At 40.2% G+C, this 24,328-nt stretch overlaps 4 protein-coding genes across 5 annotated transcripts in view; 1 reads left to right on the top strand and 3 right to left on the bottom strand.

The window, feature by feature from the left end:
- Positions 1–609: 609 nt before the first annotated feature.
- Positions 610–3,654, bottom strand: tspan37 (tetraspanin 37). Its single transcript, XM_079369483.1, has 7 exons — positions 3,508–3,654; positions 2,548–2,739; positions 2,387–2,461; positions 2,169–2,267; positions 1,438–1,590; positions 1,254–1,337; positions 610–959 (listed from the first exon to the last, which is right to left on the bottom strand). The coding sequence occupies exons 1-7, from the start codon at positions 3,568–3,570 to the stop codon at positions 885–887; spliced, it is 741 nt and encodes a 246-aa protein (XP_079225609.1). The 5' UTR covers positions 3,571–3,654; the 3' UTR covers positions 610–884.
- A 2,650-nt stretch (positions 3,655–6,304) lies between these two features.
- yy1a (YY1 transcription factor a) lies at positions 6,305–10,308 on the bottom strand. The gene is made up of 5 exons (XM_079370445.1): positions 9,674–10,308; positions 8,746–8,896; positions 7,752–7,812; positions 7,430–7,588; positions 6,305–7,224 (listed from the first exon to the last, which is right to left on the bottom strand). Exons 1-5 carry the CDS (start codon positions 10,170–10,172, stop codon positions 7,042–7,044), a joined length of 1,053 nt encoding a protein of 350 aa, XP_079226571.1. The 5' UTR covers positions 10,173–10,308; the 3' UTR covers positions 6,305–7,041.
- Positions 10,309–11,325: 1,017 nt separating this feature from the next.
- Positions 11,326–15,204, top strand: degs2 (delta(4)-desaturase, sphingolipid 2). Its single transcript, XM_079370240.1, has 3 exons — positions 11,326–11,526; positions 13,713–14,455; positions 14,805–15,204. The coding sequence occupies exons 1-3, from the start codon at positions 11,445–11,447 to the stop codon at positions 14,946–14,948; spliced, it is 969 nt and encodes a 322-aa protein (XP_079226366.1). The 5' UTR covers positions 11,326–11,444; the 3' UTR covers positions 14,949–15,204.
- A 2,029-nt stretch (positions 15,205–17,233) lies between these two features.
- evla (Enah/Vasp-like a) overlaps positions 17,234–24,328 on the bottom strand; it is a 35,047-nt gene continuing 27,952 nt past the window's right edge. For both annotated transcript variants that reach the window (XM_079370164.1, XM_079370163.1), the window contains exons 4-14: positions 24,109–24,166; positions 23,833–23,891; positions 21,900–22,844; positions 19,644–19,897; positions 19,359–19,474; positions 19,088–19,115; positions 18,604–18,646; positions 18,452–18,512; positions 18,184–18,241; positions 18,003–18,060; positions 17,234–17,827 (exon numbers count right to left, since the gene is read on the bottom strand). In XM_079370164.1, coding sequence (XP_079226290.1) covers positions 17,790–17,827; positions 18,003–18,060; positions 18,184–18,241; positions 18,452–18,512; positions 18,604–18,646; positions 19,088–19,115; positions 19,359–19,474; positions 19,644–19,897; positions 21,900–22,844; positions 23,833–23,891; positions 24,109–24,166 — 1,718 coding nt within the window. In that variant the 3' untranslated portion in view covers positions 17,234–17,789. The remainder of the gene's footprint in view (positions 17,828–18,002; positions 18,061–18,183; positions 18,242–18,451; positions 18,513–18,603; positions 18,647–19,087; positions 19,116–19,358; positions 19,475–19,643; positions 19,898–21,899; positions 22,845–23,832; positions 23,892–24,108; positions 24,167–24,328) is intronic.

Raw genomic sequence — 24,328 nt, 5'->3', positions numbered from 1 at the left:
GACAGCGTGGTCAATACCCATGGTCAACATGCAGGCCTTTGTCATTTGTATTTAGACTTTAGACTATTTAGAAATAGTCTTAAACCCACCCTATACATTAAGCTTTGTGTTTTATGTCAACTACACAGTCTGTCATGAAATAAATCTATTTCAATTCATATCCCCCAAACAATTAAAACAACAAGCACATCCAAATCAGAAGTATACTGGGTATTGGGCAGACAATTAAAACTAAAAGGAAGACTGTCTGCACATCAGACGTTATTCCAAATCATGTAAGAAGTATCATCACATGTGAGGTTTCAGGCCTTCATCAAACATGAACACGTGACATACATCCATGTACAACCCTTGGTGTCACCTGACAGATTATGTAGTAAGAATATAAAATACAAATATAATACATCTTGAATACAAGACATAGACACAGAAACAGTCAAAAGGAGCCTATAGTGCACCAAGAATACAAATATTCAGCATAAATGACTGCATTACCTGAAGCATTACCTGAAAACATTGCATTGCATGATGGGAACGTCAGGGAGAACTGTGATATTGTAATATAAGGTAAGCAAACTCAGTCTTCCTGTAATGTAATTGAAGAGATCCTTGTTTATTCTTAAAACATTTTTTATTGGAGATATTTAGACTTATGGATTTCAAATACATTAACCAATTTTACTCGTTCTCATTTCCAACAGCTAAAGGCTCATGGTCAGTAGCATGACTAAAGAAGACTCACTACCATCTACGCAACTACGTCATTGGTTTAAAAAAACATTTAATTGTAGTAGTAGTATAGTTGTGATGTTTAGGTCTGTATACTAAAAAATATTCAGTATTACAATATCTGATCAAAAGCACAATACATTTCCATCTTGTGTTTATTTGTTGAGTTGTTGATATTCCCTTAAAGGCTGGTCTCTCATCAGCTGTCCCACAGTCACAAACATCACAAGCTACACAAAGGAGAGATGAAAGGAGATAACATGTATGTAATTTGAAAGCTCTACAGATGTTGTGCATGTTATTAGAAAAGCCTTGATACAGAACCATTCTTGTACTCGCTGTAAATAGTTTAACAAATAACTGGTTGTCTGTATTGTAATTCTTAACTTTTTAATAAATTTTAACAGAAAATTAAAATAATATCCATGTAATTACAATTCACAGTCATTGTACCTCATTATCATATTTCATTTGACAATGTCTTTTAATCATTTATTTCAAATATCATTTATCATTTTCCTCACCTCGATCAAAAACACTGCCGTGGAGGACCAGATGATTAAGTTCAGCAAAAACTTGACAGACATCTCCAACTTAACCTGGCAGCCCTGAAATAGTCAAACATATAGAGACACAGACAGGTGCAATGTCTCCAAATTAGCTGGAGCTTTTGATGTTTATGTTGAAATACTCAAGGCAAATTTCTACCTGTGTGTTAAGCTGCCATGGCTGGTCCACCGTGCCTTTGCATGAAGGGAAAGAAGAGTTGCAGCAGCTGTGAGGAACCAACTGTCCTCCTGTGTCATTAAACCAGGATGTATCCAGCCAGTCCCTGTAGTCATGGACACCACAACACTGCAACTAACAGGGTGACAAAATAGGCATTATCATTATCAATCAGCAACACTGGGAATCATCCAAAAGTTAATGTCTTAAATCATCCAAAAGACACTTATTTAGGCTGCTGAGGGCAATATTTTGGTTACCTATTTGCATACAAAGACTATCTGAGAAAAAGATTTTTTAAATAAAGTCCAACAAATCTCCTGGGTCCTCATCATCTTCTTCAGAGTGTAAATATTTCCTTTTCAAGAGAATTGTATTTACCTTATTATTAAAAATAATCGAGATTCTTAGTTTGCTTTGGACATTGTGGCCACTAAAGGAAGAAAACAAACAGGTACTTTCATAATACAACACTAATGTGAAGTTGCTGCTGCTTCGAGCATTGTTCCTGCAACTATAGCAGTCTTTTGCTACAACAAAATATTGCTTATTATAGCAGTAGTACCGGTAGTTAAGAATATAAGCTACTGGATTTAGATTCCTAGCATTGTTGACATTTTTACACAAGCTACACACATAATACAAACATACTCAGGGTATACAGATTTCATTTTTGGCCCCATTCTCATAAGTTATGGGCAACAAACACACACCTCTTCTTGTGTAACATCCACGGCTCGAGACTTGGGGTCTTGGCTGCTGCCTGTGTAGTCCCGAAAGACCCCTCCAAGAGATGCTAACTCTGAATTCAACTGAGAAAAAAAATGCAGCACACACAAGCAATGTAAACGTGCATTTCTTCAATCTCAAATAGGTTTTGCAGAACTTGTGAACTGAACTCCCAGTGTATGGAATTTGTATAAGTTTATACCTTTGTAGAATGAAAATAAGCCAATGCTGAAGCTGTACTTTCCAGACAGAAGACCATAACTAAAAGATAAACAAACTGTACAAGAGAAAATGTTAGTGGTGGAAGTCAAACCTTAATGTATTTATTGATAATATCAAAAACACCCACATGCGTAATCTTACCAGTCCCTGGAGAAAGGTCGAATCCCCAATGTTCTTCCAGGAGCCGAGGCAGCCGCTGACCACCAGAAGAAAAGCGCTGCAGAGGGCGAGGACAGCTGGCAGAATAATGTAGATGTGAGAAAAAAAAAATCTGCTCTGTCTGTAGTCCAGCAGCAGGTAAAGTCCACTTAGGCCCACTACCAGCCCCACCACCTGGTTAAATAAATGATACATAGAAAAAAGTAATTTACTTGTTTCAAAATTGCGAAAATGTAAATTCAAGAGGAGAACATTTTGGCATGCTTTGTGAGATATAAAAAAAGACATCAGCTCTTGCCGACCACTTGCACCCCCTTTTGACAAACCATAATGTTTTGGGGATTTTTACCTGCTTAATTTGGTTAACTAAAGCTTATTACAAACAGTCCTAGTTCAAACCAAAAGATCAAACTGACTGTGATCATTTGATTAAAAGTTAGAACACACTAGAATAAAAAAAATGGTCATGCGCCAATCAGTTGAGTTTATTTCCTCAACACATGACTTTGTGCTAACATTTTAGCGATAGTTGTTACAGAGTCCACCAGTCAGACTCGTCCCTTTAAGAAAGTCAAGTGTGTAGCACATAATAAGAAATCATTACAAAGGTTAAATAATAACAAAAACTTCTCCTTCACCTTTTGCAACCCATAGTTAGTTGTATCAGTAGCTTATTTTCCCACAAATAAAGTGGCAAAAAGCGATCAAACCACTTCACTCTCTCTGTGCAAACATGAACATACTGAACAACCAGCAAAATCTATTAGATCAAATAGTGTAGTTCAGTACTTCCTAACAATACATAAAACCAAGAAACACATAGTAAGGCTTTCTTTATGTCGTATCTCAGTTCATATTGTTTCACATACAAGTAAAAATGAATAATTAGTTAAGTTACCATTAAATACATTATTCTTTTGGTAATATTAGTGGCTTACGTACCCACAGAAGATTACTGATCAGTTGAAGGGCTGTCATCCAAGCTTTTCTTTTCTGATCACTCATTGTGCACTAAACAAGGAAACCCTCTTAATGCTGACAATCAGATGAAAGTGAGGGGATGTTGGTTATAGAGCACTGCTGTAGACTTTTTCGTCCGTTACCAATGTGAACTTCCCCCAGAAAATGAGGAACCAACACTGTGGTTCTTATTGCAAACAAAGCACTTTAACGACTGTTAAAAAGTTTGCTTTCTTCTTCTCTAAAGTAAAAGAATTGACCCTGTACACAATCGGAGCTCGTGTGCAAGGTCAGTGTCATTCCAATGTTCTCAAAAGTGCTTTAAAAGTCATATTTTTTAAATAAAATGTGTAAGGTATAACGTTTGGTGTATCATAAGGTCTTTTTGTGAAAGTGAAAGTGGCACTGACACATTTGCAGCAGATGAACTATATTTGCAGCAAGTGAAATATTGAGACAGTTGGCCTTCAGGGCCACCATACTGCAGAGTGACTGATGTTATGTGATGGTGCAGACTCAGAATGAGAAGCAGCTATTTTCAACACCCTTCGGATTTAGTTTTCAGCAAGAAAGCAGCTCAGACTTTCTGTGGGTACCAGTTCATGATCTTGAAGCTAATTCAGTCGTTCAGAGACTAACCAAAACATAAACATATGCATGTTTAATATATAATCTTAGTTCATAACTAAACCAAAAATTATACATACAATAACATGTACAGCGCTTTGGTCTGCTTTGGCTGTTAAAAATGTGCTTTATAAATAATGTTGACTTGACATACATTATGAACTTACCTGTTTATCAGATAACCTCCTTGTTGAAAGTTACTATGTAATCAGAGCACCACCTGCTGGCCGACTGAATGTATACAGGCATCATTCTGAACTGAAATAATCTTCCATTTCCAGTCATTTCGGCCATTATTTCAGGTGTTGCATGTAGGATATTTATTTATTTATTTATTTATTTTTAATAGGGACAGTGCACATGAATGAACATAGACATGTCAACATGCCAGATTATAGTGTCATTTATATCTGTAGTCATTGTCAGGTTTATGCTAAACATGAAAAAGAATTAAATAAAATCTCAATGACAAGCAACACCCGTACAGATGACAAAACATCATATAGGCTATTGTACATTAGTTAATGAACCAGTATAAAGTGACCATCAGAGTTCAAAGTGCTTAAAGGGCATACAAACTTCAAGTGCTGCTCGGAGAGGTAAAGTGTTGCAGTATTTAAAGGTCACAGTGCTGGAGTACTGCACATCATAAAGTGGTACTGTTGTGACTTACACATTTGCCCTCGAGCCTGTAACTTTAAAACGCTGCTGTGACTGAGTTTGCATACACTGACGTGTGAATGCAAATACTATTTGCATTATTTGGATTGGGATTAGCATTTGTTAAATTGTTTACATATGCAGTATTGCACTATGTGTATGTAAAAGAGAATGGTTCAACATGATCATATAACTGGTTTGTTATGAGCCACAACTTCAGATAACTCTTGCTCATGTTCAACACACCTTCCAGTCACCTCAAGAATGTTGTCCCTTTAGTAGAACATAAACGTGTTGAGTAGAAAGCGGAGAATGTCGTTTTCTCTGCAGCATTTTACACAGAAATTAGCTCAGTCTTATTCTGTTTCAAGTGTTAAATTTGTTGGGAAGTTTTAAGTTTTTTGCTCAGAAATTTACATCACAATTATTTTTTGGGAATTTTCTTCATTATCTGTCGCGGACTATTTCTGTCGAGTCAGACATTTTTTGGGAATCTTATTCAGTTTTTCCTGTCATAAATTATTGTCCTATTTCATTGAAAACTGTCATCCATTTTCATCAGATTTTTTGTTCAGTACAAAATTTATGAAAATCATTATAATCTTATCTTGCTAACATTCTTGAGTATTTTATTGTGATATTTTAATAATGTTCATGTGTTGTCACTAATGTCAAACCTTTTGGAGAACATTTCTGGATTTGTTTTATCAGAAACTTCTTGGATTTTAGGCAAAGTGTTATAGTTATTTTTCTCTGTGATTGTAAAATCTTACCTTTAGGATTTTACTATCACAGTAATTATGTTATTTGAGGTATCAACATGACTTTTTTGAAGACCAATCATAGCTTTAAGTATGTGAAAGTATATGTTCATTATTGTTTCCATTATTGAAATCATTTGATTGTGGTCATTAAGTTGTATTGGTGCCATGATAACTGCAGATTAGTTTGCAACACATATTTAAGATTGGACCCAACAAAGTACGCAATTTAGCTCAAAAGATTTATTTAAAAATCCAACATAATTTGTGACACCCTCTGAACTGCTCGTGGTAACGTGTGTTAAACAAACACAAAGCGTTGGTTTAAGTAATGAAGCTGCTGTATTGGTGCTATTTTCAAATTGCTTAATTAAAGAAAATAAGTGATGAGGAGAGAACCCTTTTAATGTCCTTGTTATTCCTTCCCATCAGTCTAAAAGAGAATATACTGAGTGAAGTACTTCATCCAGTGACTGAGCTAAAGTAACATCCAACATAAACCTTCAAATCTTTCATTTATCATTAAGCTTCATAAAACCAACTTTTCTAGACCGAATTTCCCCTCGTGGGATTAATAAAGTATAAATTATTATTGTTATAAAAAGTCTGAGTATAAAATAAACACCAGCTCTGATTGTCAAACCTTCATACTTATGTTTTTCATATATTTTTTCATTGACCTGGCTTATTCAACAGCCAAATAATAAAAATAAAATAAAAAACACAGGAACTATAGAGGTTGAAATTTAATAATGAATAGAAAAATGACACTTTCGTAAGGGTAGTGCAAGGAGGGGGGAAAAAAACATTTTAATCAGTGATCACTATTGGAAAATCACATGGCTATTTTCTACATGATTTTGATATTGCGTTGTACAAAATGAAAATATGAAAGACCATCCGACTCTCCCTTGAAACACACTCACATGAAGGGGGGGAGAAATAAGGTGTGAAATGTCCATGAAGTCTCTAGGGACGCTTTCACCACATACTTTACCACAGAGCTTATGTCAGACAGTGTACAATATGCACACGTATACACATGTATTGGGGAAAGTACAAAAATTGAAAAGGTGTCATTGCAGAGGATCAATGCAAATTTGACATTTATTGCAAAAACTTTTAACTGGCTGAGATAAGGTATAAATACGTTTTTGTTGAGGCGCAGATCCTTGAAGTAACATCTTCACAAGAAGAAACCGTACATTGTTCCATCCAGGTAGCGCCAAGGTAAGGAAAGATGCCTGAGGGGGTCGGGGTTCTCACGAGTTCCTTGTTCAAACCTCCATACAGATATCAAAGAGTTCCAAAAAGTTTTTTTTTTAAACATTTCACCGAGAGGAGAAACAAAGGGGACTTCTTCTCTCACCAAGCCGACACTCCAATGCGTCTGTCGAGAAGTGGAGATACAAGTGGAGTCCTCCAGTGCTTGCTCATGTTGTCGTGTTTGTCTGGGCTCCAGGCTGCTTCACTGGTTGTTTTTTGCTTTGGCGTGTGTGAGGATGTGAGACTTCAGGTTGGTTGACTGGGCAAACTTTTTGTTGCAGCCGTCGAAGGGGCAGACATAGGGGCGGTCTCCAGTGTGTATACGCACATGTGTGCGCAAGTTAAAGTCCAAAGAGAACCGCTTCCCGCAGCCCTCGAATGTGCACTGGATACAAGAGATTGAGTTAATGCTGCTGCCTCAGCTTGGCTCACAGATAAACACCAACATCAAGTGATGTAAAGAACTCAGCCAATAAAAAGAGAGTTTAGCAAATATTACCTGAAAGTATGAACACATTTCTTTTTGCTAACGAAACGCACAGAAACAATCTTCATCCAGTGGAAAGAGGGAACAAAATGAAGGAACTCACCTGGAAAGGTTTCTCTCCCGTGTGTACAAGTTGATGTCTCTTCAGTTTTGAACTCTCCACGAAGGCTTTGCCACACTCTGCACAGACGTGCACGCGAGGCCCGTGGGTATGCAAGTGCTTCCTCATGGCTGAGTTGTCCCTGAACATCTTGGTACATCCCTGAGAGGGAACAAAACAAGATGTCACAAATCACCCGGGACATACAGCATTCACTTAACAGAGCAGCTCTCGAAATAGAATCGCGGCAAATACAGACATTGTGTATTTAATGTCGCGTGCGGCTCGGTGTCAACTGGAGAAATAAATACAAGTCTGCACTCACTTTGTGTGGGCAGGCTATCGTTCTGGGTGCATCGTCTTCTTTTACTTTTCTTGGCTTCATTCTGCAAGGACAATAAAGAAGACATCATTACAGACACACAATACACACAGATTTTTTTTTTGTTAAAAAACTGCCTCCACATTGTGTTACATACACAGTTATGTGATAGTCAAAGGACTGGAAATCAGATCAGGGCCCAGCACAACATTTAAACTGCACTTTAGTTTCTCATTGAAGTTTGACAACAGCTGCTTTCTGAGTTAAGATGAACTACTGCCATCAACCACAGGACAGATACATCATTTAGGTGAATTCTTTTGCACCAGTTGATGACTTTTCTTCATGACTTTTAGGAAGTTTATTAACTTTGCTGTCCCCTTTGTGTCTTTTGTTGTTAAATGTATACTCCTTATTTGTAGAAAATCATACTGTTCAGAAGCAAAATGAAGAATGGATCCAACGCTTAAGTGACACACCAAATGCATCATTGTAGCCATAGTAACAACACAAGGGAGAAGCTGTGCATACTCTGATCGTTATGTGCAGAAAGAAACGACAATGTCTTCTGTTTTAATAACCGAAGTGCTTCCCTTTGTGAGGTCATAGCTGCCCTAAAAAAACAAAAACAAGGTGCCTAAATATCTTGGGTCTGTCACACTTGCAGTATACACATTTTTTTGTAAGCTGTCGGCTTATGCAGGCCAGCAACATTACTTTAGAGTGTGTTCACAGACATGCAAATGTTTTCAGGTCAGCAGAGACTCATATCGGTGTACTACATGTACTGGTTTAACCACTGGTTGATCAGAAATAACAAACTGTCTGTGTTATTTTAAATAACATTTCCTTAACTGGCTTTTGATAAATCTATCTATCTATCTATCTATCTATCTATCTATCTATGAGTAGTATACTTCTCTTATCACAGCTGTTAAGTCAGAAGTCTGAGTAAACATTAACATTGGTCTGAGTAAACATCAACATTGGCTCTTACCGAGCAAACTCTGCCAGCTGTTTGGGGTCTGACAGGTCGATGCCTGGGATGCCTCCAGGAGGAAGCTTCTTTCCGGTCATGTATTCAGAATAATCCGGGGGAGAGTTTTCCCCCGTGATCTGCTCTTCATGGTCTATGTCTTTTTTGTCATCTGGATAAGAGGAACAGATTTGCTGATCACTTAAACAATACCAAAACCACGTGGAAAAAATTGATAAAAAAACATTTTCAGCCCCCCCCCCCCCCCCCCCCCCAACAATGAAAAATACATTTTAACTAACTATTTTGGGTTATTGTTTACAACTCAGTGTCGTTAATGTTAAAAAACGTTTGTTAACGAGGCAAAAACGGTATTATGTAACAATTATGTACACGAAATTTAGGGCTTAAAAAATACTTTCAACTCTAGGATTCATGTATTTTTTTAAAGATAACACGTCTAAAATAACAACAACGTTAAAATCAAGTAGTACTCTCTATGGTTGAACACAGTTCTGTTAAAGTTATTTAATGAGCACATGGTCTTATTCTTTTAAACTATTTGAACATACAGTATGCCGTTTTTAAAAGCCTGGGAGGTGTAAAGTCCGAGGGTCCCTGAAGGCACCACCACCGTTACAGTTTAACTGAACTGCGCCACAGCGGCCTAGCGGAGCCAGCTGCACTCGCTCCCACTCTCGCCGCCATGTTCGTCGGCCAAATAAACGCCATTTTTTCGGGCCGCCATACTTTCTAGACCGGGGAAATATGGCGGCGCCCATCGACACATAAAACATGGCTTCCCATAAAAACAAAAACATTTCAAATGACGTTACACTCGCTCAAAGATGGGGAAATTAATCCTAGTTTAGCGGAGGACGAGGCCCCAGCGAGGCCCGGTCACACGACGAGAACAAAGCGAGGTTGCAGGAATTCAGTCTGAACTTACCCGAAGCCCACATAGTCACAGAAAACTCCCCCTCCAAAGTCTTTATCTGGACCTGTTTCTGTTCCCACTTTCTGCCCATTTCTCCACCGCTTAGGTAGCTCTTTTTGCCCGCTTTCTTTCCGCTTCCAGCTCTCTTCATCCGGCCTGTCGAGGAGCTTTTCCCCGCGACATGAACCAGAGTCTGTTCAATATAGTCCTCCTCCACAGCGGGCACGGGGATCAGGATTTGGTCCTCGTATCCGTCATCCGTGTGTAGTTCAGAGTCATCCTCACCCACCACCTCCTCTCTTGTTTGCACTAAAATCACCTCTTGGTGCGAGTGAAGGGAGTTCGGATCGTCCGTGTCAAGAGGCTGTAAGGCGATCATCGGCTGGTGTTCATCGTCGTCTCCAACAACTGTTGTCTCAATGGTCTCCACTTCGATTTCATGCAGCTCCACTATTTCCGCAGGCATGTCCGACCCGTCCGTTTCTATGTACAGGGTATCTCCCGATGCCATGATGAGTTTAATATTTCCTCCTATTCTATGTTTTCTTTTTTTACACTATCGCTTTCCCTCCTGTCTACTCTCAGCCTTCCTCCTCCCTCTCCAACAACAACTCTCTACTAGTGTACTCTCGTCGTAGACACAGTGCTCCAATTATGCAGTCTCGCGAGATTTGGGCCAAAGAACGCTCAGCTCAAACGTTATATGCTGTACTAATATAATATTACTGTATACTGTAAATATATTATATTACTAATAGTAATATATTTGCAGTATATATGATGCTGCACAACGTTTTCATTCTTCTGTGAACACGGTTGTAAACGATTTGGAAGAATAGCCCAAGAAGTCTTGAGTCTTGAATTGAAATGTATGTTCTTTATTGTGCCATTAAACATTTTATCCAATGTTCAGTTTGCATTTTATTAATAATAATTATTCTATTAAAGTAGACTTTTTCAATTTGTTAGATATTTTTCTTGTTTGTTTGTACATGTATTTCATTCATCGACCAAACAATACAATTAAATACAATCATAACATCTCAAATCTTGTATGAAAAGGGGCAGATAGATTTTATATTATCTTCTTATTTCGCAAGACATTAATGAGCAAAATAAAATTGAGTTCAATGAAGTTATGAACTGAATGGAAAATTAAATTTAAACACAAGTAGGCCTACACCATTACACAAACACTAACATAAAAGTATCTAATCCCAGAGGCCAAATATAAATAGCCCTATGAAAAATGTTTGGTTCATCTTGGAGAACTATTTAAAACCTAAAACTAGGCTACATAATTTGGCTATAACGAAAAAAACGGGGTGGGGTGGGGTAAACTAGTCGATTAAATTATAAATCAATAAACTTCTCCAGCCTTTTTTGTATTTAAATGTAGATATCAACCTTAATATGGGTGGTAGTAAGTATTTTTTGTTTTCAAGAGACATTATCGTCATTTTATTCTGTGTCAACCTAATAGTTATACTGATGTTTAACAGCGTTTTAATTACGGTAGCATTAATTATGTGGGTCTCTCATCAAAGTAAAACAGTGCAGGAAAACAAAAAAGAACACGTAATTTAACACGTTGTTGCGTTTAAGTTTACATAAATAACAGCAGGTGCTCGATTTAAGCCCCGCCCCCACAGGAGTGGCGCTTGCAAACCCACCTTCAACTTCTACACCTGTAACCCGTGTGAGTGGGTGTGCCCGGCACGGTGAAGGCTTGATGACACACAATGCTGCACAGCCAGTCGCTTAAAACTCCGCAGAGATAGTCATGGAAAAGACAGGTGGAAGAAACGACTTTGAATGGGTCTACAATGACCAGCCGCACACTTCAAGAAGAAAAGAAATCCTGGGTAAGAACAGAAAAAAAACTCAGTGAACAAACGTAGTAAAATGTAAAGCTTGTGTAGTAGCATTTTTCTCTGACCACAGCCGACTTATAAAATCGTAGCCGGTTAAACCTGTTTACTAGCTGTTGCCTAACGAGTTACAGTCGACAATGGATGCAGAGGCGATGTAGAAACTGACAATCAACTAAGGATGATGTCAGATTTTTTTTTGTATGAGTTATTGATGGAAATGATAAAATATGAAATCTTTTTGTTTAATAGAAACCGCAGATGTGTAAGCTTAACATGGTCTATTGACTTGTTTGAGGTTTTTCTTTTTCTTTTTTTCCCTTTTTTTTTTTACATGATATGCACATGGCAATTAAAAGAAAAAAAACATTCCCACCGCATCCTAATGAGAAGGCTGCGTTGTATTCATTATTTTCATGGCATTATGTGTGAAAAAGCTTCTTTTGAAAAGAGGGTGTTTAGAGATCAGCAGCAGATGAATCCATTCACCCATATGTAAAGGCATGACTTTAAACATACAAGGTTTCAGTCTCACTTACCACCTTTTTTTTGCTATTGCGAGAAAAAACACTCAGAAGCTTTGACCTCAAGACCTCAGATGTAAAACAATCTGCTTCTCTGTCATCTTTTTCTCTGACTTGTAGCACTATACCAGCATACTGATAGCAGGTGCAGTTGACAATGCCTTTGGGCTCACTAGGTAACAGGACACATTCCCAGCTCATGACAAACACAGATGCAACACTGCATGAAGTGAGAAGAAAGGCTTCATGAAAGTCAGCAGCTCAGGGAGGATCCCTGTTGAAAATAACATTAATTCACCAAAAAAAAAAACGCCCGAAAGCACATCTTAGGCTGTTTATGCACGTGTCTTGTTTTATTCATCATGTCATCTGATTTGAAACAGTTTAAGTGAACAAGCTCTTAACCTGTTGATGTATATTTGATCCTTCGCTTTGTCCAGCAGTTTCATTGTCACTCTGCTGGTGTGAAAGACTCATCTCAAAAGGTGATTGGTTGGAAAACAATAATGATTCTTGAATTATTAAACTGTGTTTTCCATTATACTCCTGTGTGGGTTAAAAGTAGTGTCAGAGGTTGCGGTTGCCTCACTTCCTTTACATTTCCATAGCAGTGTTTGATTGGCGCGTGGTTTTTCATGAATTGGGTCATTGCTGTGGTTCAGTGCAGGTTGGCACTTGATGAGTTTTACATTACCACATCAACAACATCAGAGCTCTCCATCACAGGAGCAGAAGTGGTCGTGACACTGAACTAAATGTGAGAGTTTTGGTTGCTTCGACATGGTCAAGTGGAAATAATGTCTTGATGGCTTTACGGCATGTTCTGTGCGGAGGCTTGAACGAGTTTAAACAGTTTCTTTTATGATGTTGGTTACTTATTGAACAAAGCCAACACCAGAGGATGTATAGCCCCTATAGCCATAAATAGTTTAAGCAAATGCACTATCTGAGGTGGGTTCAAATCATGCAAAAGAGATGAGAATGATTGAGATATGATATTAATGCTCTTTCTTATTAAGTGTTTTAAAATGAGCTGCCATGGAGGGAACTCTTCTCTTTAATCATTACCAGAATGAAAAGGTCAGGAAAGGGAAGACCAACCAGCCGCTGAAATCAGGTGCTAGTGTGTGTGTTTTTTTAAAACCATTTCCAGTTTGCATAAAAGCATAACACAAGTGAGCTTAAAACAAAGAAGCACACTGCATTTGCATGCGACTACAGGTGATAGTTTCTGGTCATTTCTAAACCCTTTAGATTCTATATTTTCCATACATATTAGACCAATCCTACCTGAACTGAGTGGGTTAGGTGTGGTCAGTATAACAAAACACTACATCTGTTTTCTAATGAGTAGAGGCTCTGAATAAACAACATAGCAACAGCACCAAACAGTCGATGCGTTTGAGTATCTGCCTCGTACCTCTCCAAGTTTCGTGTCCCTCAGCACAACAACACCTCTGCCAATTAAAAGTGACTTTTGTCAGCGGGTCTCGCCCCAGGAGAGGGTCTGGTATGCAGTCGCTTTAATTGAGAGACTTATTTAACCGCTAATCTTTCTCTCTTTTTGCACTTATTTACCAACCTCACTTCCCCCATTGTTTGTAGATGTTAACGCTTGTTTTCACAACACCTTTAACCTGTATGTTTGCTCCTCAGCAAAATACCCAGAGATCAAGTCTCTGATGGGGCCAGATCCACAGTTGAAGTGGGTGGTGTCAGGCATGGTGCTGACCCAGTTCCTGGCCTGCTACCTTGTGCGCGACCTCTCCTGGAAGTGGATCTTCTTCTGGGCATACGCTTTTGGAGGTTGCATCAACCACTCCCTGACTCTGGCCATCCACGACATCTCTCACAATGTGGCGTTTGGAAACAAGTTGGCTAAGTGGAACCGCTGGTTTGCCATGTGGGCCAACCTGCCCATCGGGTTGCCGTACTCCGCCTCCTTTAAGAAGTATCACATTGACCACCATCGGTATCTTGGAGGAGACCAACTGGACGTAGATATCCCCACTGATATTGAGGGATGGTTCTTCTGCACCCCAGCCAGGAAGTTGCTCTGGCTCTTCCTGCAGCCCTTCTTCTACGCTCTCCGCCCGCTGGTGGTCAATCCAAAACCGGTGTGTCAGCTAGAGATCCAGAACGCAGTTGTTCAGCTCATAGTAGACTTAATAATCTACTACCTGTGGGGGCTGAAGCCTATTGTTTACCTCATAGCTGGATCTGTTCTGTGCATGGGACTGCATCCTATCTCTGGACATTTCATAGCCGAGCACTACATGTTCCTGAAGGGACATGAGACGTACTCTTACTATGGACCCCTCAACATGATCACCTTCAACGTCGGGTATCACATGGAGCACCACGACTTCCCCAGCATACCTGGCAGCAAACTACCTCAGGTGAGACCCGTGATAAATCATGACTTAATTACCAACAGAACTATAGGTTTAAGTTTGAAGAATGTGTGCAACCTTTACACCACCAACAAGATGTGGGTCAGATAAGACAGGCCTCTCCTGTCCTTCAAAATGCAAAGATGTATTCGATAAAAGGCCAGAGTTTGTAACTAATTACCTGCTGGCACAACTACTGCATAACAGGATTCAAATGGATACCTGCCTTTTGACACAACTACCATTTTTTCCATATTGAATTAGACCAAAGTTAGACTCTGAGGTGCTGTTGTCAATGTAATCTGGTAATTTCAGAGATTTACAGTACTTTATTTTTTCTTCTAATTATTTGTAGGTCAAACAAATTGCTGCAGAGTATTACGACTCCCTGCCTCAGCACACTTCCTGGACCCGGGTATTGTGGGACTTTGTGTGTGACGACAGCATCGGCCCCTACGCCAGGATCAAGCGGGAGTACAAACTGAGCAAGCATGAGTAGATCTGAGACTGGTATACTTTCTTTTTGTAAAGAATGTGAATCTCAGCGGTTATAAATCTATAGACCACAATGAAACAGTAGTATAGTCTATATTTGAATTATTATTTTTCGTAAAATGTTTTTGTGCTAGATTGTCAGTTTTTTTTTAACCTTTAGTTTTTCAGAGGAAACACCATGATCACTCTTTACCCCTTTATTTATTTATTAATGTTTCTACTCCAGCTCTGTGTATTTCCTTCTTTTAGGAAATAATGGCATATTATTTCCTATTGGCCATAAAAGACAACAGATCTGTATTTAACATAAAAATACATTTCTTTAGAGGATTAGATTGTGAAATTCTGATATTTTTACACCATCACTCCCTCTGGTTTTGTTTTGTTTTCTTCTGAGAATCATGTCATACTCATACATACAAAAATGGTTTTAACAAAGTGGAAATGAGCATTGAAACTTACCTCCCACTGAGAAGAGCCTTTCTTCAGTGACTCCAAATGCTTGTTGGCAGCTCTATTGTGCTGTAAAGTGATCACATGTACAGAGAAGGGGAAAGGAACAGAATCACTTTATAACATACAAAGTCATTCTTTAAGAATTGATAGTTTTGGCCCTGTAAGATTAGGGATTCTTGAAACATCCAGTTGGTCTTTTTTTATGCATCTCAGCAAATAGCTGAACAAGAAATGTTCAGTCTGTCGACGATGGTGTCCGCTTGTGACCACAAAGAAACAGCTTACTTGGGCAATTCTGCTACATTGGGCTTCTGGATCCATGAAGTCAAAGATCTCCACTTCACATCATCTTTCTTTTGAAGTGACTAATGTACCAGCAACTAGTTTGTTTGCTGATATCAAAGGCACGAAAGAGCGACACAACAATTATATTTGTTCTTATTGTGAGTATCCAGGCAACACAAGATAGCTTGTATGATAATGCCAAGCATTCACTGCATAAATAGCTGGTGCAATGATGCATACTTGAAACCCTCATGTTGATCAGGCAAAAAAAAAAAAAAAAAAAAGCTCAGCTTATCAACATGACTCACTCAACCCTTTGTTAAATTAAATTTGATTACAGAGCTTCGATATGGAAGTGTTTGTTTTGTTCAGCCGCTGTGTGGATAAATTAATCTGTGTTGTTTGATAAGATGATTTTTGTTTGTATTAAAAAAAATAAGTAAAATGAGTTTGAGTTTTCTTGTATGTTTTTTTTTTCTGGGGGGGTAATCCGATTTATTTGGTTTAACTCAACGATTATTTTGTACACTTTGATTGAATTTGTTTTTGTTTAATTCTGTTGCACAGAGTAGGACACGAGAAGAAACGGACACCTTAAGATATTGTGTAAATGGCTTACACATCTTATTGTTTTTGTTTGAATGAATTTACTTCCAGCTTTGAAATCAGAACAGAGTTGAGAGCGAACAGAGTGGATAGAAGGCAACAACCAAGTTTCAACCACATCCTTCCTTCAGAGACACATTAAACTACCATCACATACACCTATCATTCACTTTCTGCACATTCTTCTCTAGATTAGATTTGCATATTGCCAGAGCAACCTCATCCATTTCATCCTCCCCCCTCCTGACCACACTGCTACCACATCTCATACATAGAAAGGGGAATCTTCATGGAAACAAACCACAATAATAAATGTACCACCGTTCGTGTTTTTTTTTTTCTTTTTCTTTTTTTTTTCCAAACCAAAAACATTAATAGAAACGGGGGGGCTCATGCATACTTGGGAGGTTCACAAAGCATAGGATGACTAATAGATAGAACTACATTGTTTTATAACTATGTAAAACCTGGTGGCACATTTACAGATATGGGCCTGTTTTGTGAACGATCCCCATGTTTTTATGATCTCACACAGGTAGAGAGAAACGTACTCCTCGGTCACACTGGAGTTGTAGAGCAGAGTTATTGTGTGTTGTAGATTAATTGTCCCCCCTCCCCCCCAAAACAAACAAAAAAAACTCCTTATCAATAATGCATTACGCACTGGATGTGAATGAAAGAGGTAATTAAAGTTGCTCATTGTGGTTCTACATTGACACATTTTCAACATCTGAAAAAAAAGAAAGAAAAAAGGTTGGACACACAACACCAGTATGAACACTGTCATAAAAAGCGACTTTTTCCTTCTTTTTTTTTTTTTTAAATTATGCCAGTCAGGGGCAAGTGAGTCTGCAGCACCATTGACCCATATTGTGCTTGTTATTATCAAACAATTAGGGGGGGAAAAAAACCTAATCAACGTAATAGAAAATATTAAAGGCTGATAAAAATGGTGTGCAAGAATCCATTCTCCTTCTATAATATCAATAAAATACTCATTGTCATCAACAGCATCGTCATTATCACCACCACAGCTTTTTAAATAATAAAACAGTAAAAAACAAAAATATTTTCTTCTTAAGACTTGGACTGAACAGAGAACAAAGAGTTGCAACACCAGGCTGACTGAGTCTATAGGTGCACAGCGAGGACCACGACACTGAATTCTGCACGAAAGTCCCTTTGTTCATTAGTTCATATTTATTTTTCATCCTCGGTTTGAGTTCGTCAATCTTTTCAACCTTTCTTTATCCTTGTTCTTCTTCTGCTACTCTTCATTAACTTCCTTCCCCTTCTCTCTCTCTGTCTTTTCTCTGATTCTTTCTTCCATTTTTTCGCTGTCCAGCAGACTCAAATGTTGGCACAACATCTCTGCACCCTGCATCTTGACGTTGCGAGGTCACAGAAACATTGAGAGAACATTCTCAGGTCCTCGTGTCTGTGCATCTGCAAGTCCTTCCTCTTCTGGCTCTTCCTCCCCTCTGCTGCTCAGGTGAGATTAGGATGTACTGATTCTGCCTATTTCTTGTCTGATGGCTGCAAGAAAAAAACAAAGTACTTTAATACGTTCTTTGTATTCATTTCATGCACTACATATGGGAAAATAAAATTTTAATTATATAAATTATGAATGGTGTCATGGAGCTTTGAAAGATGTGTGGAAACGATGAAAGATTGATGCAATAAACTTTACAAGTGCTGCAGTGCTCACCATTTATGATTTCATCTTTCACCTTATGCAACTCACGTACAACTTCATCCAAAATTTCCTGCAAAATAAGACATGCTTGTGAGTTGTCTTACACAGGGCGTGTAAAGGCTTTAGTTAGCTACACTGTACGAATCCCATTCAATACTGAATGCAGCAAAACACGCTAGAAAATTGTGCCAACCTGTTTCATCCTGTCAAATTCTGTGTCTGATTCACTAGTGCTGCCGATGGGTCTCACTCTGCAGGACAAGCATAAAGTGAGTGAAAACAAAAGCAGACGTTTTTTTGAAGTGCATAAGCATGAGCACTATCTCTTATACAGTATGCATCGTAGCTGTAGAACTAGAGCAACTTTACAGTTTCATACTTCAATCCCTGGGGTTAATTATGTGGTTGCAAAATGCAATCTTCAGCACACTTCTACTGCACTCCTCTGACTTTCTACACACCTGGACACCAGTGATGACTTGTCTGCAGAGTTGGATCGCTCCCATGGCTTTTTCACAGCATCTGGTAATGTAGCATGATATCTTAAAAATCTGTATTTTACATATCACAAAAATAATTAAGCTTCTTTATGCACAAGTATTTGTTTCTCTACCTGTTGAGTTCTGCTGACCTGGTCCTCGACCACTGGAGTCGTCCTGCAGGACAGTGAGATATTTATTAGCACATTAACCTAATCTTTGGGCTAACTGCTTATTTGCCTTGTTGCTTAAATGAGAAATGCGTTATTTGAGAAAATACATACCACTCTCATATGTATGCTTTATATATAGCATTTTCCAGTTACTGGCTAGCTTAGTTTAGCACAAAGAAAATGTAGGGCAAAGCTAGCTATGCTTCGTGTACAAACACCTTTTCAGCTCGCTTATTCACACGTGTTTTAAAAAACTCCAGGATGTGGTTTAAATACATTTAGCTTCAGTTTTTGTATAGCCTTAACACGTTTGAGTATTTAATTATATGCTGTAGAGGTGCAGACTGCTAAGCTAACTGGCTAGCTTAATCTAAATAGCAGATATTTACAGTAACAACAATAGTTTACCCAAATGTCGAATTACGCTTTAAGGCACAACACTTACTTCATCAGGTTTCTCTGAAGCTTTCCGTCTGTAAAATGGGAAACAAAGGAAATGCTGAGATGTACATCGAGATATTTATGTGACTGTTACAGAAAAACAGGTCATGGACAATTTACAAAAAGATTTTTCCTTTTGCCAAAGTCCTTTGAACTAGGAAGAGTAACAAAAAAGTGTTGACAGAAAGGCTGACAGAACAGGTAGTTTATCATGTTCCACAGTATGATTAATAGAGGGGAAAGGTAAAGGGTGTGTATTTGTATAGCCTCATTACCTGCGAGCTAGTAAGGCATTCATCTCCTGCATCAAGCCCTCCCCACCACCACCACTGCCACCACTGGAACGGTTGGAATCGCTTTTGCCACCAGACCCCGGCGGACTGCTCTCATCCTGAGGAACACAGTATAATATGGGTGTCGGATGTCTTATTTGTGGTGGTTTCTTTACCTTTCGCCCCTCCCTTTAAATATACAAATGTCAAAGCTTCAACAATTAACCTCGAAAGAGATAAACTAAGAAACACTGGATCTTCATCTCCTCAGCTTTAACCCCTCCTCACCCTATGTACTTTACGCAGTTTGGCTCCAGCCAGTGCGGCAGCCAGTCCTGAGGGTTGCTGCTGGAGCCCTGGCGGGCCCCCTGGAGGCCCTCCACCGGTTGGCAGTGGAGGGGGCATAGGTGGGGGCACTGCCATCGGTGGCGGTGGACCCGGAGGTGGTGGAGGGGCTGGAGGACCAGCCATGGGTGCAGGAGCTACAGCTGGAGGAGGAGCCACAGAAAGCATGGCGGGGTGACCTGCAGAGACAGGAGGGCCTGGGAGGGGCAAAGTTTGGTTCTGGTTAATGGCTGTGGGGTCAACTGATCTTTTTTTCTCCCCTTGAGGTTTCTTGAAGAATCCCTGACCATCTCTTTGTATAACTAGAACCAAACAAGTGCCTAACATTGGATAGATTTTTCTTTGGCAGCAATTGGTGAATTAGCCGTTCTGAAATTATTAGCTAAACTGTAAAGAAAGGCTTTCATGTTAGACTTTACAGCCGCTGAATTAAAGTATAATTGTGTGGTAAGTCAGTTGCAAGCAGGGAGAGTTTTGAATGGACATTGGTGGTTTCTAAAGTGCTTGTGAGACACACAGAGCTGCTTATTGTTCTTTCACAGAGTCACTGACATTGCCAGTAAAAGTGACAGTGGCAGCCACATAAAACAATAAAAATATTCTTTCTGCGCCACTGAGATGAACTTATAAAAATCACCACCTACGACTTAACAACTCTTGTGACAAAAAAAGCTTCTTTATAGGCAGAATATGTAAAAAAATAAAATAAAATAAAAAAGTCTTAGTTCAATTCAGTGTTTATAAAAGCCTGTGTGCTGCTGCCCTCTTGGCCAGGTCACCCATGTGAAAGAGAGCTTGATCTCAATGGGTTAATTACCTGGTTAAATAAAACAAAATTAATCTCAACTGACATTAAAGTCCTGACTAAGCTTCGATTTAGCGTGTAAAAGATGATTGTAAAAGATGTAATTTATTTTGTAAAAATAAAAAGGGATCTGCCTTTCGGGGAGAACTTAACCTGGAATAAAGTCTACCATCGGACTACCTAGTAGCTCACCTACAGTAATAGCAGTGAATTCAATTCCCTATTGTGCCGTGTGCTGCATATCAACCTCTCTCTCCCTTGTCTGTCCTGTTTATCTTTAACCAGCTTGAGGAGACCTTGAGCTTCTTTTTGCCTATTTATTAAAGACTAGGCGTCTTGTTGTCTCGGCTGAACTTGTCCTGCACATGCACATGGAGAATTCTTCTTCGAAAAATCTCCTCCTGCTATCTTTTAATCTTACATGGGACTCACTGGGAAACATTTCGGTCTGTATGCTGTATATTTCCAACCGTAGTGACAGACAATTGAAATGACTCTGTTGATACTTTCAGTCTTTGGGCCGATGGTCTGGTTTACTTTCGAGGGGCATGTAGAGTAATCAGCGTTACGTTGAGAATCCCAGTAGGTTTAGACTGTCACCGTTTTATATGAGGGAAGATGTAATACCACTGCCAGTTTTGAGGATTTGATGTTTTCAAGAGGTGAAACACCAGTTGAGCTTGACTGAGGTCAGGTCATTATCATAGCTGATATAGCTAACATTATCATGTTTCTATTATTATTGATTATCAATTATCTGTTGTTGTGTTGTTGCAGTCTGTACTTGTCCTGGTCTAGCAGTCTGTTTTTCTCCACCCATTTGTATTTCTCTGGTTCTCGCACTATCTCACTTCTCTCAGCTAAACTCAGTCAGAAGGCCCTTCACTAATCCGCCTGCTGCTGCTTGAGGTTTCCATTTCTAAAATCACGTTTTTCTTTCTGATTGCTGCCAAGTGTTTGCTCATGCTGCTGTGTGTCTCTGTCTGAATAATAAAACAAAAAGTAACACTTAAAACCTGCTCTTTACGCAAAGCGTCATCAGATAACTTTAGATACAGTCTGTCACTTTATCATTTTAATATTGATTGATTATATTTCGCACCGTTCTAACTGTGGTGCCAAATAAGTTCCTCTGAGGTTGGGCAGATATTCTGGGATTCACGTGATCAAATCAATCAATAACTAATAACTGTTATCATTGGTAAAAGGTGTCTTATCTTATAGAAACTGTGTGCATTTGAAATAAGTTCCTTTTTGTAGTGATTCTGTGTAACATTAATGGTGAAGTGCATTCAGTAACTTAAGTAACACACACATAAGACACGCACACAGCGAACACATGTAACATCCCTCTGCTGAGAGACTACCTCCTCCTCTCTCCTCCTCATACTTACTGCTGCTGGCCATGGGGGCCTGCTGGGGGACTGGGGAGGGGGTCTTCTTGGGCGAGCCCCCATCAGACATGGCAGTGTAAGAGGGGGGCGAGGAAGAGGAGGAGGAGGAGGTGTTGGTGGTGTTGGGGGGCTGGGCCTGCTGGTAGTACACCTGCTGCTGCTGCTGCTGATGTTGTTGTTGTGGTGGCGGATGCTGCTGCTGCTGCTGAGGGTGGAAGGTGGACGGGTACTGAGGGGCGGGGCCTGGGGCTGCTTGGCCAGTCAGAGGAGGCAGGGGGACGGCCTCGCAGTACTGTGGGGTGAGTGGCAGGTGCTGAGAGTGAGGAGTGTAGGAGTCGTCTGGTTGGCCGTTGGAGTGAGGGTGGGGCTGGTGCTGAGGGTACGGGTGAGGGCCGGATGCAGCCCCGGGGTCGAGAGGTGGGGCTTTCATTCTGGGGTTCAGGGGTGGGAGGGGGTGAGCCATGGGGAGGGAAGGCTGTTGGGGCGTGCCCTGCTTCACAGGCATGGCCATCATGACCGGAGGGGAGGAGGAGGGGGGCATCTGGGCGTACATTTGCTGCAAATGGGAGGCAGACCAGGTGCCGTGTTTCGGGGGGAGCATGATGTCTTGTTGCTGCAGCTGCTGTTGCAGGTAGAGGTGGCGGGCAGCCGTGGGGGGAGACAAGGGGATCTGACGGACCTGTCGGCCCATAGTGGCCACTCCTGCCTGAACAGGGGAAAAGGCGGAGGCGAGCGAGGTGGAGAGCTGGGAGGAAAGCTGGGCCTTGTCCCTAGCAGCCCCCGCCTCTTTCTCCTGCGAAGGAGAGGAGGCGGAGGAGGGAGGTGAGGAGGAGGCCACACGGACGTAGGAAGGTGGCAGTGTGCTAGCCCTGTACTGTCTGTACTCGGGTGGAGTGTCTGGGTGGGTGGGAGGGGTGGAGACTTTATATTGGAGAGTGGAAACGACTGTGACGGGCAGAGAGAGAAAGACAGGAGAGAGAGAGAGAGAGAGAGAGAGTGAGAGAGTGAGAGAGAGAGAGAGAGAGAGAGAGAGAGAGAGAGAGAGAGCGAGAGAGAGAGAGAAAAAGGAGATGCAGACGAAGAGGAGGACGAAAGGAGGGCAACAAACAAAGGAAAACAGAAAAGAGAAAAACGTGAGAAGAATGAAAAGCAAACAACTGAGCAACCAAGCAAGTAAGATGAGAAAATCAGGAGCAATCCAAAAAACGGAAGCCAGTAGCAAATAAGAAAGAATCAAAATATTGTAAAAAATAACAAGCAGCAGAATGCAACATGACTGAGCCATGATCAGAAAGCATATGGCATTTCCCCCCCCAACAGTAGCTGGAAGATAGAGATGGCAGTAGAGCATGTTGCAGGGACAGGAGGGTTCTGGTATCGCCACTCACAGCGAGGACAAAGGAAGATGTTTAAGTCTGTGTGTGCGTTTACCGGGCAGACTTGAACATTTATATGTGCATGGATAAAAAAGCATAAGGGCGTACAGACTGGGGAAGTTGTGGTTGGGACTAAGGCGAGGAGACACTAACACAAAGACCAGTTCAGAAAGCCTGTTTACCTCCAAGAAACCTACCGTGTCATCATTATAAAATACCTGAAATTCCAGTACCTGTTTGCTGAGGGAGAGTAAAGTGTGCTCTGCCCGACCCAATACGGATAACTTCCCTGATTAACACAGCACGACAAAGAAGAGCAAATACCCGTTGACAACCTCTGCCGAGCTGTTTCTTGACAGCTGTTGAGTGTTCTGTGGCATGTTTTCCTTTTCTTTTTTTTCCTTAAATGTTTGCTGAGCTCGGAGCAAGCAGAGAATCTCCAGAGTTGTGTGAGGAGGAAATAGAGTGTGTGAGTGTGTGTGTGTGGGTGAGAGAGAGAGAGAGAGAGAAAGTGTGTGCGCTAATAAAAGTGGGTTCCGTGTTTGTCTTGGCCTCACCTGATCCAGACGTTCGTCGCTCCCTCTCCTTGTGCACCATCTGATGCTGCTCCATCATCCTGTGAAATGCAAAGATGTCACTGCTCCTAATGACACTTCTGATCAAATAATAACCAACTGAAATGATGATCGATGATTACTGAACTGTTCTTATCGACATTAGAAGATGAGGAGGATCACAGTTTTGTATTTCTGTCTAAATGTGTTCTGTCCTTTTTTTAATATATATATCTCATGTATTCATGTAATGCAAAGGCAGCTGCCCGTGTATCGTACCTCCTCTGAGCCTCGCTCTCCTCTGAGGACGGCCCATTTTGGCGCTGGACGACTGGACCTGAAAGACCAAAACACAGGCAGACTTAGTGGTATTTTTTTAACCAATCAGATGTATGGAATATATAATAGTGAAGTTTGGATCTCAAACAACATGTGCCAGACCAACATGAACTATTTGACACACATTTTTTCCAGGCACACATTCGTGACTCGTTGAAAA

This window comes from Symphodus melops (genome assembly GCF_947650265.1).
Source record: "Symphodus melops genome assembly, chromosome: 19".
Lineage (NCBI taxonomy): Eukaryota > Metazoa > Chordata > Actinopteri > Labriformes > Labridae > Symphodus > Symphodus melops.
Note: the sequence above shows the minus strand (reverse complement) of the source record. Positions and strands in the feature narration are given on the sequence as shown.